At 40.4% G+C, this 17,255-nt stretch overlaps 1 protein-coding gene across 7 annotated transcripts in view; it reads right to left on the bottom strand.

Moving 5' to 3' along the window:
- Positions 1 to 17,255, bottom strand: part of CPQ (carboxypeptidase Q) — a 166,141-nt gene that overhangs the window by 53,944 nt on the left and 94,942 nt on the right. For all 7 annotated transcript variants that reach the window (XM_030012612.2, XM_030012613.2, XM_041123191.1 and 4 more), the window contains one exon: positions 7,299 to 7,410. In XM_030012612.2, the coding sequence (XP_029868472.1) occupies positions 7,299 to 7,410 (112 nt within the window). The remainder of the gene's footprint in view (positions 1 to 7,298; positions 7,411 to 17,255) is intronic.

A 17,255-nucleotide genomic window follows, 5' to 3' on the forward strand; every position in this document is an offset into this window, starting at 1 on the left:
AAATCATCAGATACATACTACCTGCTTCTTGCTCAAATACATCATACAGAAGTATTAGTCCTGAGCAAGACCAGCACAGTGGCAGCTGCAGGCTTGAAGTGGTGGGAGGTGAACACAAATACCTCCTTCACAGAAACTGGCAACCAACATCCAGAGCAGGGTCAAGTCCCACAGGCTGTCGGTCCAACCTGTATAGCCAACCCAGGCAAAATATGGCACCAAAATAAATTTGGTGTAATTTTATGGTGATTTTTTATGAGTAGCTGCTTAACTAGTCTTTCACCTCACCTGGAAAGGCAGCTTCTTTTGTAAACCTCATGTGACACAGGGACAAGAGAAATTGTGTTTCAAATGACACCAGAGCATTAACCAGACTAACATGAAACTGCTGAGGCAAATGGTACTGGCCACTCCAGAGATGCTCTTTTTTGCACACAAACTACCAAACATAAAATTTGAGAATTATAAATGCAAACTGAAAACAAGTTGGTTTTGAGGTTTCTAGACTGTAATTAGCAACACAGCTGCTCTGCAAACGTAGAAAACCCCAATTTGCTTGAGTGCTGTCTCTCCTACAGCTTCCAAATGCCCTCACACCACATCACAGCTCATGCAACACCGCTTGGATTCCCTTGGCTTAAAGATGGGAACCCCGCAGCCCTTCCTCCCTAAAACACCCCCAGTGCCTTCCCATCATCTCTAAATTACCCCAAGGAACATTCTCACTGCTGCCTTAGCAACACTTGCTACCTATCACACTGGGTTTGCAGACAGATTAAAAATAAAGAGGCTCTGGTGCTTACACCAAAGCTACACGTGTGCTGATTAACCAGGCATTTGTCATCATAGGGAAAGGATAAAAGCTGAGTTTCTTCCTGCCTCTCCCTTAGTTGGCACATAATGCACTCCCCCATCTCTCCTCAATCACCCATCTGCAAAGAACGTATCAGAACTTCACATTCTAAATATTCCTATGCCTCTATCAAATTTAGTTAAAATTGATCAAAAGGTTAAAAACTGCAGCGGGCTGGGGAGGGCAGCAGCTGCCAGACACAGCTGCAAGCAAACTGCAGATTGCACAGGCTTACTGCCTTGGACACCCTGCGTGCAGTTATGAAGGGTAATTTCTTAAGCATCAGAAATCCTCAGCTAATCACAACAGCCCCAGCACCACTGAAAGAAAGGGAGTTTACCAGTTCAGACCAGCTCACAAACTGCCTCAGTGCCTCTGAAGACGTCTTTATTCCCAGAAAAAGGAATAAAGACCAGTAACTAGCTGAAACTTTCATCTTTCTTCACATAAACAACTTCTGCGGAAACACTTCCAGTTTTTCATTTTTTAAGCACATAAGCCATGAAGCAGCTCACCACAAATCTTGCCAATCAGCGGCATATCTAGGCTTCAAGAGTTCCAGGAAAAAAAATACTGTTTTTCTTTCCTTTGTGCTTCATTAAACTTCAGTGTTCACCAGGAGAAAAGACCCCTTTGGATAACATTAGTCAATATGGCCACTAGTTGGTGAATTTTTCTGAGATTAGCTACCGGCAAAGCAAGCAGCTGTGAGAGCATAGTTGGTATGGAGAACTTGATATGGGTGCACTAAGGAAAACACTTCTGTTTACTCCGGTCAGGAGATGTCTACAACCAGTGCTGGTACCAACAGGTGCACAAGTCGGTGCTGACATTTAACTGTATGTTGCTGAAAGGGGTGTTTTGAGAGTGAAGCTGCAGCCGCACAGAAGAGAAGAGACAGGGCTCAATTTTCTGCACAGGGTGGCTGTGGAAAAGCCACTTGGAGCAAGATTCGCCTTGCTGAAATGTAACCATCTAAATGTTGGCATTTGCTCTGAATTTGCTGCCTGTGCTTCCTCCCTGGAGGAGGAGGAGAGGGAATGGCACCTCCAGCAGGTGCCCCCTTCCCGTCATCCCAGTGTGGAAGATGGGCAGAGAGACATTACAGCTATTAGAAGCAAAGTATTCAGACAAACTTGAAACTTTCCACTTTTTAGCAATTCTGCTTTCCAGGTCTAACTGAATTGTTATAGCTCTAAACAGTATTCAAAACCTACAGTAGTTCACAATCTGGCCCTATGTTTTTAAGGTACTACTCTTTTGAAATGTATACATGGGATTTTACATGAAATAAATCTTTTTATTCCACTCTCTGGTAATATAATACAAAATTAGTTCAGTTCAATCTGGTCTTCATGTAGTTCCCTTTTTCTCAAAAAGAAATAGCATTCATGTGAAGTCAAAAAGTGAAATGGAAAAAAAAAATCCTACCAAAAGTTTGACGTTTTGAAGACTGTGTAAAACTACTTCAGATTGTGCTACTGTTACGTGTCCTTGTAGGGAACATGTAACTATTATAGTGTCTGAAAATCTACAAAAGCACCAGAAAGAAAAAAAGATATCAGTATGGTACAGAAACTGCCAGCTCAATTAAAAAAATAAAAGCTAACACTGAAGATTCAGGAAATATAAAGGCTAACGCATTAAGTAACTGATTTACTTAGAAATAAAAGCAAAAACTGTTAAAAAATTTTACTTGAGGCAAGAAAACAAACTGCACTGCTTAAAATAAATTATGACCATCTTAAACTATAATTTTAATGCTTTTTCAATGAATTTCATGTATTTGGTCCTAAGCCAATAGCTATTAAATGGTTTGGGAAGGAGGTTATGTTGAAAGTATGGAATGGTGTTTAAAGTATAATCATTCGTTAAGTACTACATGGAATTATCAAAATCCTAATTAACAGGCATAACTTGTGTCCACCAGCCACATCCAAGGGTCACAGTGATATAATGATGAAGTGCTATTAGATCATCACTGAAAAAAACCACTTAAATAGCATGGTAATATCTTGCTTTCATTGAACCAATGGACCATGGCAGAAGTAGTGGCAGTATTTCTCACTAAACGACACAAACTTCATATGCTAGAATTCATATTTCAGAATGCTCTCTTCAGATTTAAGATCATATCACCATAGCTGTAAGATCACTTATGCTCTCGTAAACGCAGACACAGTTTTTATGGCTACACAAAGCACCGTGGCTTTAAGACTCCCAGTACACAGTAAAAAAATTCTACACGTGCTTGTGGACAAACTAGTTGAGTTGGCTTATCCCCAGGTCAAACATATTTGGTGGACTAGTCTGACACTGAATTTATGAGGGTCCAAAAGAATATTAAACCAAGTCTCCACAGTTCAAAACATAATGCTCACTCAAAACACAATCTATGGAATTGATTTTTAATAAAACTCATTAATTGATTTTTCACACAATCTGCACATCTGTTATTTTGCTGTCCTTTTTGTCAGATTTTATGTGCATCTTAAGATATAAAATCTGCATTAACCAATCTGCTATGGAAGACAGTTTGTGAAAGGCCCTATCCCCCATGGTTATCTACAGGTTTGATGCGATGACCCAGAAGTCTTCTCCCAGCCTCACGTTCCTGCAAGAACAGTGGTATAACAAGGAAAGCTGAACACAACAGCTGGCCAGAACAGACAGCATCAGCAAAGGCTTTGGCATTTCCCAGCTGAGAAAACAGCATTTCACCACAGGTCATACAGCAAACACACAGGCTACTACCAGAGGAAATCAAATATTTGAACAAGCAGAGAGTGATGCATTTCAGTCACGCGTGAAGGGAAACCCAGTGAATAAGAATTATACAATGCCACCATGAACTTGCCCTTAAGAGAGACACAAAACAGTTTATTCTGAATGGAATAGAGTCAGCAAACACAGAAGCATAATTTTTTTTTCCTGAAGGTGGAGGGAGCATAGACAATTTTCCAAGAATCATAAAAGAAAGATTAAAAAACGCTAAAAGAAGAAGTAGGCTTCTACAGAAGAATCCTCTTTAGTTTTAAAAGACAAAAAAAAAATTAAAACAGATGCACTTTGTTTTCCATCACAGACTGATATTCCAATCATTCCGAGGCTGGGAAAATGAAAGATAAGAGGTTCAAATAATGCAAAATAAAGGAATAGGAATTCACAGGGATGTCTGATGTTCACCACTGCAATATGAGAGTGGCTAATCACATAACAGAGCTTGTCTACAAAGAGCTTTTCAAGAAACACTGAGATCGTTCATGTGCACAAACCTTTCTGATCAGAAGCAGGGAAAGCTAGTTTATTATTTAAGCTCTGCCAGAGCTATCAGGAGGAGCAGCAGCTGATTTTAGTTTTTAATGAATGCATGGTGCATTCCTCTTGACCACAGGATACAGTTCTGGAAAAAGGGAATAATGAGGAAAAATAATTCCATCTGATGAAGGGGGAAAAGCATCCTTGGATATCAACTTGACAATCTAAGAAGTCTGTTTTGAACTAGCTTTGAGGGGTATAGCGACAAAAGCCTGTATGTAAGTAAAACCAGCAAAAAACTACAGATCAAGTAGTAAGACTGGAATTTGCAGTTTGGAGACCAGAAATCAGACTAGGCCACAGAAGACTGGGGACAGCAGGACACCAGACCAAACTTTGAGAGGCCGGGTGTCTGGAGAACACAGGCGGATGACTGTGCAACCATAGCTCCCTCTTGCACATACACTGGCCCTATCTCATCTTACCTTGTGGACCATCTCTCCCACCAAACACACCCTATGTAGGCATATGTAGACAATGCCCTTCTACAATAACATGCTGTGTGCAGCCCACTTCTACCCACAAGTCAGGTGAAGCCCATGAGTAGAAGAAATTGGCCTTTCAGATCCCACACGGGGGGCTATGCAAACCAGAAGGCAGTAGGCTGCGCAAGTCCACACTGGCATTTTATCCATAGCACTACCGGAACAGACAAATCCAGGCTAGAAGCTGCCTTTTCCTCTTTCTCTCCCTCTTTATCTACATTTAGCAATGACAGCATGGAGGTTTAGTTCTACGTATACTTCTGCTGAGCAGAAATTCTGGAGGAGGGAGACCAGCAAGTCCAGGGCTGACAGCCTGTGTGCTAGAATATCAATTCCAGAAGCGTCCAGCAGATCTACAGACCAAATTCCAGACCCCACTCACCTTGTCACCCTGCTGATTACCAAGAATGATTCAAAGAAGTGATCCCTGGAAACAACATTGCTCTGCATCCCAACAAACCTATTGTAGCAGGATACTACAGTGTGCAAGGCCTCAGTGTCAAATGTTGCTTGATGAGACCTATGAGCCCACAACATTTGGCAGGTCACCATGGTTAAGCCAAATTTGACAGAAGTGTATCCTTGTAGTGATGAGACTCAAGTGTGTACTTCGTCTGACCAGGACTACCTTTGCCAAGGAAATCAGCTGTCACAGTCCAAAGCAGAGCTCAAGCACACAGCAACATAAAAGCAGCATAATCAGGAAATCAGCCCTCAAGTGCAAAGCTGAGAACGCACCAGTTTGATGGTATAGATGTATCTATCAATATTTGGTGGAACAAGTCCAGGCAGGATATAAATTTATTTAGGAAGAACACTCAAGGGAAAAACAAAACCACTGAAATATATACATGGGAAATATGAGCTTCTGTGACGTTTAAAATCATTTTTGCTGAATATCTTTACATGTAGATGAAAGAAGAAAGACCAGAGGCACGAACATTGCCTGGATCCAGTCCTAGTTACATGGTCTTGAGAGAGACTTAGGTGAAATTGTCTTGAGAAGTTGTCAAGAGTGAGGTAAGGGGTTGGGAATTGAATTAACTGAGTAGCTGCTGTAAAAGCAACACGTAGGACAGCGAAAGACTTAGGAATGTGTTGAATGACAATTGTATTGGGTTTGTGTGGCAAGGTTTTGGTAGCGGAGGTGGTTACAGGAGTGGCTTCTGTGAGAAGCTGCTGGAAGCTTCCCCCATGTCCGACAGAGCCAATACCAGCCGGCTCCAAGACAGACCCGCCACCAGCCAAGGCAATCAGCAATAGTGGTAGCGCCTCTTTGATAACATATTTAAGAAGGAAAAAAAGTTGTGGGGCACACAGAAACAGCAACTGGAGAGAGGAGTGAGAACATGTGAGAGAAACAGCCCTGCAGACCCCCAGGTCAGTGAAGAAGGAGGGGGAGGAGGTGCTCCAGGCACTGGAGCAGAGATTCCCCTGCAGCCCGTGGGCAAGACCATGGTGAGGCAGGCTGTCCCCCTGCAGCCCACAGAGGTCCACGGTGGAGCAGATATCCACCTGCAGCCTGTAGAGGACCCCACGCCAGAGCAGGTGGGTGCCCGAAGGAGGCTGTGACCCCGTGGGAACCCCGCGCTGGAGCAGGTTCCTGGCAGGACCTGTGGATCTGTGGAGAGAGGAGCCCATGGAGCAGGTTTTCTGGCAGGACTTGTGACCCCGTGGGGGACCCATGCTGGAGCAGTCTGTGCCTGAAGGACTACACACCATGGAAGGGACCCATGCTGGAGAAGTTCATGAAGAACTGCAACCCGTGGGAAGGACCCACATTGGAGAAGTTCATGGAGGACTGTCTCCCGTGGGAGGGACCCCACACTGGAGCAGGGGAAGAGTGTGATGAGTCCTGCCCCTGAAGAGGATGAAGCGGCAGAGATAACGTGTGATGAACTGACCGTAAACCCCATTCCCCATCCCCCTGCACCTCTGCGGGGGGTAGGTAGAGAATCCCGGAGTGAAGTTGTGCCCGGGAAGAAGGGAGGGGTGGAGGGAAGGTGTTTTGAGATTTGGTTTTATTTCTCATTACCCTACTCTGGTTGATGGGTAATAAATTGAGTTAATTTTCCCCAAGTTGAGTCTGTTTTGCCCGTGACGGTAATTGGTGATGATCTCTCCTGTCCTTATGTCGACCCACGAGCCCTTTGTTATATTTTCTCGCCCCTGCCCAGCTGAGGTGGGGGGAGTGATAGGACGGCTTTGGTGGGCACCTGGCATCCAGCCAGGGTCAACCCACCACACAGTGTTTGCTTAAAAGGCAGAGAACAATATCAGAAGGCTATCTGTGGCTTCATGAAGCTTCATCTTCATTAATAGGGAGGAACTAATGAAGACAAAATGAAAAGGAGTGGCTTTCTTCTAAGGTACCTAGATATCGTATCTTACACTGAACTTTCATTCTATAATGATGGTGACCATGCAAGCTCAAAGCACTTTCTAGATCGTTGACTGATGGTGTTGCTTTTGGATGATCCCTGTGATGAAAGGAGTTTAACAGACAAACTTGCAAAATATTTATACTAAGTATGAAAATTTGTGCTCAGAGGAATGGATAAAATAGAAAATCCAGTTTACACAGAATACAAAATGTCCTCGAAATGTAATGCATTAAAAATACTTTAAAATTAAATATTTACCCAGATCCTTAATGAGTGATAATGCTTCCCATGATATAAATGCTCCACCACCATCATCCATAGCTCCCTGCCCAACGTCCCAGCTGTCCAGATGTCCACTGACCAATACAATCTGGAAAAGCAATTATGAGAAAACATACCTACATAAAAACACTGAATCAGAAAAGTCAGTTCAGCATTAAAGCATTTTAATGATTTTGTCATAAATTCGGCTTTTTAGTTTAGAATTGGAGGAAGGAAACATTTCAAATAAAATTAAAACCTTGTTCTCTAGTCACTGAATATAAATCTGGGATGACCAAATGCATCCTACTGCTTCAAACCACTGCCTAAATCAAACTAGATACGCTGTAATAAATGTTTAAATGAAAGGCTTTGTCTTGTACATTAACAAAGTGCATACTTTCCAGAGATACAGGACTACTACATTGCAGAATGGTGAAAATTGCTTTCATATTCCAGCTGTTTAAGATCTTAGGCATAAAATTCGATTAACCCTATGTTGGAGAAATATGAATTCAGACTGAAGTGTTCCCAGACAGAGGTTGTTGTTTTATTATATATCTACGGTACTTGTCACAGAGGACCTCTAATTTATTATTGGATCCCATATGTGCTACAACAATGACAAAGTATTTTATAGCTCCATTAGTCATAAGGATATTTTAAATTAAAAACAACATGGCAGCAAGTCCCAGATGGGTCTTCTGCAAAGAAAGTTTTGTGGCTACAGTAGAGTATAGTAGTATACCTATCTCCAGAAACACCCACTTTCAGATCCAAACTCTTCATATGTCAACAAACAGCATCAGACCAATACCAGAAGTGAGACAGTTCCCTAACTGGACCTGAAGCTGAAGGGCTGATGGATCTATGATTGCAATGGAGAGGTCAAGGAGGGACAAGAACTCTGAACTGAGCAGGCAGTGTGGTTAAATGATGCAATAGGACAAAAACAAGAGCAGGGAGCCGCTGCAGTCCTCAAGGAATCTTTGAAGAACTAGTACCAATAAAAAGCACCCTTGGGATAAGGTGCAAGTGGAAGCGTCCAACCTATACAGCTCAGCACTAAGGGAAAACTGAAGGAGACCCTGGAGCATCTGCCTGTGTCCTGCCCAGAACTGGCCACACATGAAGGGATGCTTCCCACTCTCTGGTCAGCTGATGTCAAACAGGTCTCAGAGTTGTGGGATCCAGAAAAAAGGGGAAAAATACTCATTCCTCCTGCCACCTTCTTCTCCCTAAGGGATGAGGATCTCCTGGTATATCATCTCAGCTTTCATTCATCACAGGACAACTACTCTAGCACTGAAAATGTGAACATAATGAGGTTTTCCTATTATCACCCCTGGAGGGTGACAGCCTGTGCTGTCAAGTGCGCAGCTAACGTCGCAAGGAACTAACTTGGGGCTCAAGCACAAAGATCTCTATTTTCCCCTTTGCATGAAAGAAATCTTAGTACATTTTCACTGGTTATTAAAAATAACAGACAAACAGATCACAGCAAGACAAAAAGCATTAAGTGCTCATCAACCAACCATGTTTTTTATCCAACCAAATACAAAGTCAGGTAACAACTAATAGGCCCCTTTGTATTAAACATGGGCCATGATGAATTAGCAGTCATATCCATTGTATTGCCATATGCCCAAGCAGAATGCACCAAACCCCTTTAAATTTAAAAAAATACACTATGAAATGTTTATAAATGTATGTATTACAAAAACCAGAAGTGTCATGCCTTAGAAGCTGGAAAAGCTTGTGATCAAACTCTGAAGAGCAGCTTACTCTTTCCTTCTCAGATGTTTCAACTCTCTTTTCTGCTGATGCAGCCTTAACTCAACATGTGCTTACTTTCCAGCACAGGCTGATTTTCTTGGTAGTAGACAGACATGCTGCAGCCCTTATTCCAAAACCTCCCCTCCTTCAAAAGAGCTTAAATTTGGATGGCAGGCCCCTCTGTAAAAGCCTCAGATTTACTCAGGAGGTATTCCTGCAATTTAATGTCATGATCCTCCCAGGCCCGGCATGAAAGACTGCAAACAGCACGTTTTCCAGGGATGCTGCCCTGCAGTAGAAGTACTTAATCTGCAGCAGCCCTCTGCTACAACAGCAACATAGCTTGAAACCAGATAATCTAAGAAAAGTTATGCCAGCTTTGGAGGTAGAAACCTTTCTGAAATGAGAGCAGAAAGGAAGTGCTCACTGTGGTACTCCTTGCTAGTTTTGTTTTCTTGTAAGGGAGGACTAAGCACACACACACACACGCTTGCAGGTGGTGAGGGCAATGCATGAATGAACTCTGCTTTGAGAGCTTGGGATGCCCATGCAGCCCCACTGCAACCTGTCTATTGAGGACAGAGCTCAAACACCACTACACTTTGCAGTCGACTGATGCAGACTCATTACTGTCCACTCAATAAGGAATTTGCAAATAATAATTTAAAAAGAACAGAAAAGGCTCTGAGTGAAAGCACAACTGTCTGTGGTATAAAGGACGTCTATTCCATAAATTGAAAATTACCATGTAGTTTATTTGTTCTTAAAGCAAAAATTGGTTTTAAGAAGATAACTATTCACTTTCCTGGGAAACAGAGTTTCAAGCTGAAGTGAATTATTTAGAACAAGTTTGTAAACACACTGAGAGAGAACCAAGTTTACAATAGAAGTGATGCCTTGTCTTTAGCAGTGAAAGAAGACCTCACTAATGCTGTTCCCTGGCAGCAATCTCAACATGAGCATCTGAGAGGGAATTACTCCTCATTTCTGTGAAACAACACACATTGCAACAGCAGGAAATTCTGAACCAGAAGACAGTGGTGTAATCCCATTTGGGGTTCCAGATGCCAATCATAAAGCATCTTTACCAAGTCCAGAACATTACGCCAAAACAGATCAAGGTTCAAGTGGATTGAGAAAGTCAGATAATTTTATGGATGAACTTTTACTTAAATTTACTTAAGCTGATGCCAAAAGCAATTACATAAATACAACCAATGTACTTCTATGTGAAAGTTTTTTCAGAACAGTTGTTTTTTTAAACTGTCATGCTTTTGTAGCAGCTGCTAAAATGAATGTTTCAGTGATTCTGTTGATAGCTAGCCATAGACATTCTTAAAATAAGACACAGTCATAAAATAACAAAAAACCTATGTTTATCTTCGTCTTTAAGTAGATATAATGTGTCTGGGCAATGAATGGAAATATTTCTGAAATTCACTCTAAACCACTATATTATTTAAAATAATATTATAAAATAATAGTATTATAGTTCTTTGTACAGGTGGGTTAATAACAAAGGCAGTTAACGCTATCAAGGACATATGATTATTGCATTTTCCACATTGCTTTCAAATCTGTTACGTGGTTCTCAGCTCCAAACCTACACATAGACTAGTCACTTATATTTGCACAAACTTCCCTATAGAAATGTCAGCACATGCCAACAGAATGTAAGCACTGCAAAGCAGTGTAACTATATGTAAGTATAAGTATTTGTTTTAAATATACAGAGAAACCACAAGCAATGGTATAGGCCAGTACAAATACAGCAATACACATTTGCCAAATTGACCAAAAATAAATTTAGGATAAGACAGCTTGCATGCAACACGACAACTTAAGATTTGGCTTTTCTGCAGTGACACAGCTAAGAAATGTTACTCTAGACACAGTCCTGAGACAATACAACAGAAGTGAAACTGCAGGAAACATTTCAAATAGAAGATGAGTTCTTCTATTTCCTTCTGCACCAGCATTATGACCTCTGTTGGATGCCTTTAAGTCCTGCCCAGCATTTCAATCAAGCATATTGAAATATTTTGAAATTTATATTATATTTTATATATTTATATAAATATATATTTTATATTTTAAACCCAAGAAGATTAGGAAGAGGAACCACATGTTCACATACATTTGCATACATCATGGAGTTATCCTTTTCTAAGCAGGATGGGTTTTGCCACTAAAAAATAATCTCCCGTTCCATACATAGTCACACATGCCTATTGCATTTGTCACGCAGTAACCTCATAAAATGTAGGTGAACTACCTTCTGCTTGGTTAGAGAGAATTTAAAGAAAAGTCTATTCCACTTCTAGTTAGTCTCCACAACCTTACTTCCTCCTGTAGAGGTACAAGGCAAAGGCTTCTTTCTACGCAACATTAGAGATCATAAATCATAAACATTAGGAAAGAGCTGTAAGTAACGTTTTCAATCACAGAATTTAAGCTAGAATAACATTTGTATCAAGTTGTGAAAACCAGCATGCAAAGTTATTTCATGTCACTAAGGTAGACGGTAATGGAAGAGTAATGAAGTCGTCATTCATCTTTGCCCTTCATGGATGAAGACGACTTTATGGATGGAGGTTAGGGTCCACAAAGTAGGACCTTTATTGATGGAATCTGGCTATCAACACATTCTCTTAGAAAAGCTTAGTAATACTTTTCATTATCCAAACCACTGAAAGGTATTTTTCCTTACGTCTTCCTCCAGCAGAAAGGGAAGATAAGGAGCACCTTAACTTGCATGGAGAGGACAGAAAACTTAAACAAGGATCACAGACACAGAGAATGGGATGACCAAAAACTAAACAGGATATTAGAACCAGACCAAGCATCTTTAGCCAAGACACAAACTCCAAGTGTCTGTATGCCAAAATTTCAAGCTAAAACAGTGAAGTGCTCTAAACTGTAACTTGAATTCTTTTCAACTGCTTGTCCACATTTTCAGCCAAATACTGCCACGAGTTAGTCATTTGCTCAGGCAGCACAGGTCTACAGTGTTGCAGCCCGGTTCCCAATTACCTGGAAACTCATGAAAAGCATTCCTATTTATTTAAATTTTTGTGGTTCTTTTTTCTCCAGTTTGCTTCTGAATAGGTCCATCTTAAGCTCTAGGTACCACAATAAGGTCTTAGATTATTTGACTGGGTATTTTTTCTGCATGAATCCGCTCCCAGTGCATGGGATATTTGTACAGTACTTAACTTACACATATGAACACCACATACAGTTGATTTGTGTTTGGACCAAAATTAGAGGACAAGTCAGACAAGAATCAGGATCCCCAATTCAATCCAATCAAAAAATTGCCTATAAATTCTCTCCTTCCTCAGATACTCATTACTCTTTTTACTCACACATGCACTCTCTCACTTCACAATTTCCTATTTTCCCCAGTCCCAAACAAAATTTCTAATACTAACTAAACCATGACTGAAAAACTCTTAATCCCAGCTTCTCAGACAGAGGAACCCAGCACCAAATTCAGGCCTGTCCTCCTAAGCATAGGGAGTACATTTTGAGTAATCTTCCTATTTAGATAGCATGACAACTATGAACTGCCAGGTGGCTTCAGTTTATAAGCATCTAAAGATTTTCTTCATTTCACTGTGTTAACAGCATGAGAATAAGGGAAAAGGGAAAGGCAGCATATCATGTACCTAACTAGTGGGCTAATAAAACAGCCGTCAGGACTAAATTTAAGCCCATCGTTCTTAACCTGCCTTCAAAACTATGATTAAATAAAGTCTTCATATACACAGCTTTGCAAATTAGGAGTAGTAAATCTGGCGCAGCAATTTTAGGACGTATTAGCATCATCTGCAGTAGTGCTCGCAAATATGTTCTGGAAAATGGCAACACCAAGCAATATGTTTTTCTACTGCTTACCCACAAAGCAAAGCTGGCACTAGTGTCCACAGCAACCTTCCTCTTTTAAAGTAATTCTTAGTTTGCAGACTGTATTCTCTTTCTCCTTTTTTAGGAAAAAGTTTTGTCATCTTAATGGCATGAAATGCTGGTGTGTAATTAGGTTTTTTGCCCTGACCCATTCTCTTCCCTATTTCAGCTCAAACCTTTCTCTCTTCAACTCACACTGCAAAACCAATAACAAATTAAGAGTTATCAACTCTTCCTACTTGATACTTTGTGTCCAGAACCACATTCCTGTATACAAACCAACATTCCTTAAGTTTTAAATTATTTACAATAGTTATTTATTTGTATCATGCAGTAAGATTCTGTAAATAAGTCCCTTGGCTTTTCCATCAAAGGCCTTCTGAACTCTAATCAGAACTTGTAATCCTATGTACTGTAGCAGCCCACAGACTGCAGCAAATGCATCAGACATCATCTTCCTTTCTGGAATCCAGCCCAGCTATTCCAACCACAGGATAGAGACTTGAAGGAAACTTCTTAAGCACTGCATAATAAAGATAACCATTTAAATAGTTCTTGCAGAGACACTGCATTTTGAATCTATACTACCATTATTTCAAGCTCAGCATCTCAACGTTTGGGGAAGACAAAACTGACAAGAAGTTGAGTGCCCATCAGCAACATAGCACTATATGGCATGGGATTAGAATTGGACTTACATGCAAGGTTAGATATATATATATAATATTTCTTCACTGTGAGGGTGGTGAGGCACTGGAACAGGTTGCCCAGAGAAGCTGTGGATGCCCCATCCCTGGAAGTGTTCAAGGCCAGGTTGGATGGGGCTTTGAGCAACCTGATCTAGTGGAAGGTGTCCCTGCCCATGGCAGGGGGGTTGGAACTAGGTGATCTTTAAGGTCCCTTCCAACCCAAACCATTCTATGACTCTGTGATTCTATGTATATATATTTGAATATAAACTCTCCTGTATTTACAAATGTGTGGTTCATTACTACCAGAAAAAAATACTTTGTCCAGTTATGTTTAATCACAGGTCTACGCTATTGTGTGTAATTCCATCAACTTCAACAGCAACATTCAAGCGTGGAGCTGTATCAGAGATAATCAGTTTTAAAAAACACTTACTTTGTAAAAACTCTTTGTGAAAGTCTTCCCTGACCATTTCCCAAGTAGTTGTTTTGGGCTACAAATATGTGAAAAAAGATTTGTGAAGTTTCTGCACTTGCCTTTAAGAAAACACTAACTGCCTCCAGTTAAACTGCAATTGGATTAAATCATGCCCTAAATGTAAATCAGGAACATTACCACATTTAGTGAATTTTATTTGGTATATATAAGAATATTTCTTCAAATTAGTTTTTAGCTTTGGTGTCCAAATAATATGACTTCACTGTACAGCTCCTTTTATTAGATTTCACGCACATTAGGAATGGTTCTTAAATAATCAGTCTAGCTGTCTCAACTAATTTACAGTCCTAAAGAGACAGTGAAGTTCAGAAAGAAAAAAATGATTAAAACAAAAACTGTCTTTTCTACTTACTATGCAGTGTAGTAAGTCTTAACTTCCAGGCTTCCGATTAAATGATAGATCTGCACATGAAACAGAAGTGACTCACTTAGTCACACAAGAATCCAACCCTATCACTGCTAAAAAGCTGATTAACCTTCAAAGAGCCTCTGTGTCACAAAATACAATAAACTCTTTAAAGCTGAATCTCTACTTTGTAAAAGTGATTGAAAATAAAGTGTTCTCGAAAAGTATTGCAACCAAACCTCCCTGTTTGAAGTGAATCTCAAAACCACTGAGTAGTTAAATAGCATGGGCTGATATCATTTATGGCATATAGAACAGTGAAGAAGAAAATTAGTCTGAAAATAAATTATTACTGATAAGGGATTTGTACTAAAGGTAACGAGACATAGAAACTGTATGAGCATTCAAAGATAACCAAGTATTGAAATTACTACCATTTCATATTAAATGTTGGATTTTAAGACTTATCATTTCCATATTTAAGTTCCCTAGAATCTTTTATTTCCTATTTCCTGAGCTGTAATATTTCAGAAATAATACCACTCTTCGTAATACTGTATTTCAAAAATAAGGATTTTAATTTATATATTTCAGCCCGCCTCTAGAGGTTTTAAGAGGAAAAATCATAACAATAACTAACTCTAAACAAAACTAGGTGTCACTGAAATTTCACTTACCCTTGCACAAAGACGATGTTGTAGCTGCTATTTTTCTAGTTCAAAGATTAGCAAAGAATCTCTGCAGTACCCCTGTATGAAAGCTGAAATGGCGTCTGACCTGATGTGCAGAGAGAAACAATCCTTTTTCTACACTTACCAAAGGAAGACTTCCCTTACACATGTAGTAGGTGATTTGTGTATGAAGAATGGGATTATTTTATAATCTAGAGTCTTTGTATTTATATATTTTTCACTTCAGGGATATATACGATTCCACATTACTACAGATCTAGCAACATTCCCAAATGTTTTATCTTCAAAATTTCTTTTATCAGATATCAAAATTAATCTCAGCTAAAATAAACACTAATGCCTAGTGCTACTTCTTTCATAGAAGCATTTACAAAAACTGTCCTATTTGTACACTGTGATAATACGCACTACTGGTGAACACCCCTTTCCAAAACTGTAAAAATTGTAGATTTTTCTCCAAAAAATTACAAAACTATTGTTTCATCTCAAGAACACTAGAGGACCCCTTAAGTCAGACCCATGCCCCGCTAGCACTGCCTTAGAGCATTCTGATGACCTAATATGTCCTGAAAGCCATCTTGAGTAGCCAACTCTGAACTGTCCTCCAGAAAATAGACTTCATCTTACAAATACTCCAAGAAGATTGCTGATGGAAGCAAGTCAAAACAACCCTCAGGTGGCTGTAATAACAGCAGAGAACTACAAGAGAGGAGGCTTCAAAACATAACACTTACATTCCAGTGCCAGAGACCGAGCATCAGAGAATACTTGAGGTTGGAAGGGACCTCTGGGTGCTCATCAACTTCCACACCCTGCTCACAGCTCAACTAAGCTCAACTTAGATCTGATCACTTAGCGTTTTGCCCAGCTGAGTTCTGAAAATTTCCAAAGATGGAGATGCCACAACCTCTCTGGACAAAGTGTTTCAATGTTTGCTCTTAGGAAAATATTTTTTCTAATACCTATTATAACACAAGCTTTTTTAAAATGTGCCCTACTGGGCCCTCACTGCAGCATTCAAAAGCCAAACTGGATTTTGAATACTGTCAGCTCACAAGCCTGCCTTGTAGTTTTACAAGTCCAGAAACTTTTACTTAATTCATCACCACCAGCTGAACACAATGGAAATTAAATTCTTGCCTTTTACCACACCATTGTCCCTCACCATTATACATACTAAAAGGAGTGCTGATCACCTAATCAGTTCTCCCGAAACTGTCTCATCATCCCACTTCTATAGTCACAATGATCTACCAGAACTGGTGATGCCTCTTGTCCTCGCTACTCTATAGTGGGAGGTCACAGCCTTTCTGCTGTGATGGCAAAAACTTCCTCCTCTCATGGTCACAGATTCACAGGCCTGTGTTCACAGCTGCAACTCCAGCCTATGATGGAGGCTCTTCTGATGCTGCCCTCTTACTCCACAAATCCACGCGCAGGCCAGGTTCTTGCCATTTCTTCCTCTGCCACTTAAAGGATTTCATTGTATAGTATGCTAAAACACTAAATTAGTCTTTCATTTGATTACTGTAACCCTTTTTTATTTCGATGAGTTATCCTACATTCCTGGCACCTGCACAAGTTTTCTCAGAATTTTGCTAAGGTTATCCTTTTATTTGTCACAGATTTTTTTAAGATTCTTACTATTTCTTACTGATTTTTTTAATGTGTATGTAACATTTTTAGTTCTTTTTCCCACACACATTGTTTCTCTCTTAAACTGAATAATAAACTCAATGCAGTGCTAACTTCACACATTTCCAGAAGTGCAGCAACCCACTGTGGGGGTAGGAAGTTAGTACAAAGTGATAACTGAAACACCAGCACATGCAGCATGGGGAATGGGCAGGAAGAATGGAGGTCTGTGTGCAGATGCAGGGCTGCCATCTCCTAGGGGGCCCAGAGGCATGGTGGGATGGCTCGAATGACCAGAGGGCTGCAAATAATGGGTGCAGGCTCTTTAGGAAGGACAGGCTGGTAGGGTGATGAGAGGGAGTTGCCCTTTGTGTGAGAGCAGTGGGATCTCCTGGAGCTTTGCCTGGG

The sequence above is a fragment of the Aquila chrysaetos genome, chromosome 4, assembly GCF_900496995.4.
Source record: "Aquila chrysaetos chrysaetos chromosome 4, bAquChr1.4, whole genome shotgun sequence".
NCBI lineage: Eukaryota > Metazoa > Chordata > Aves > Accipitriformes > Accipitridae > Aquila > Aquila chrysaetos.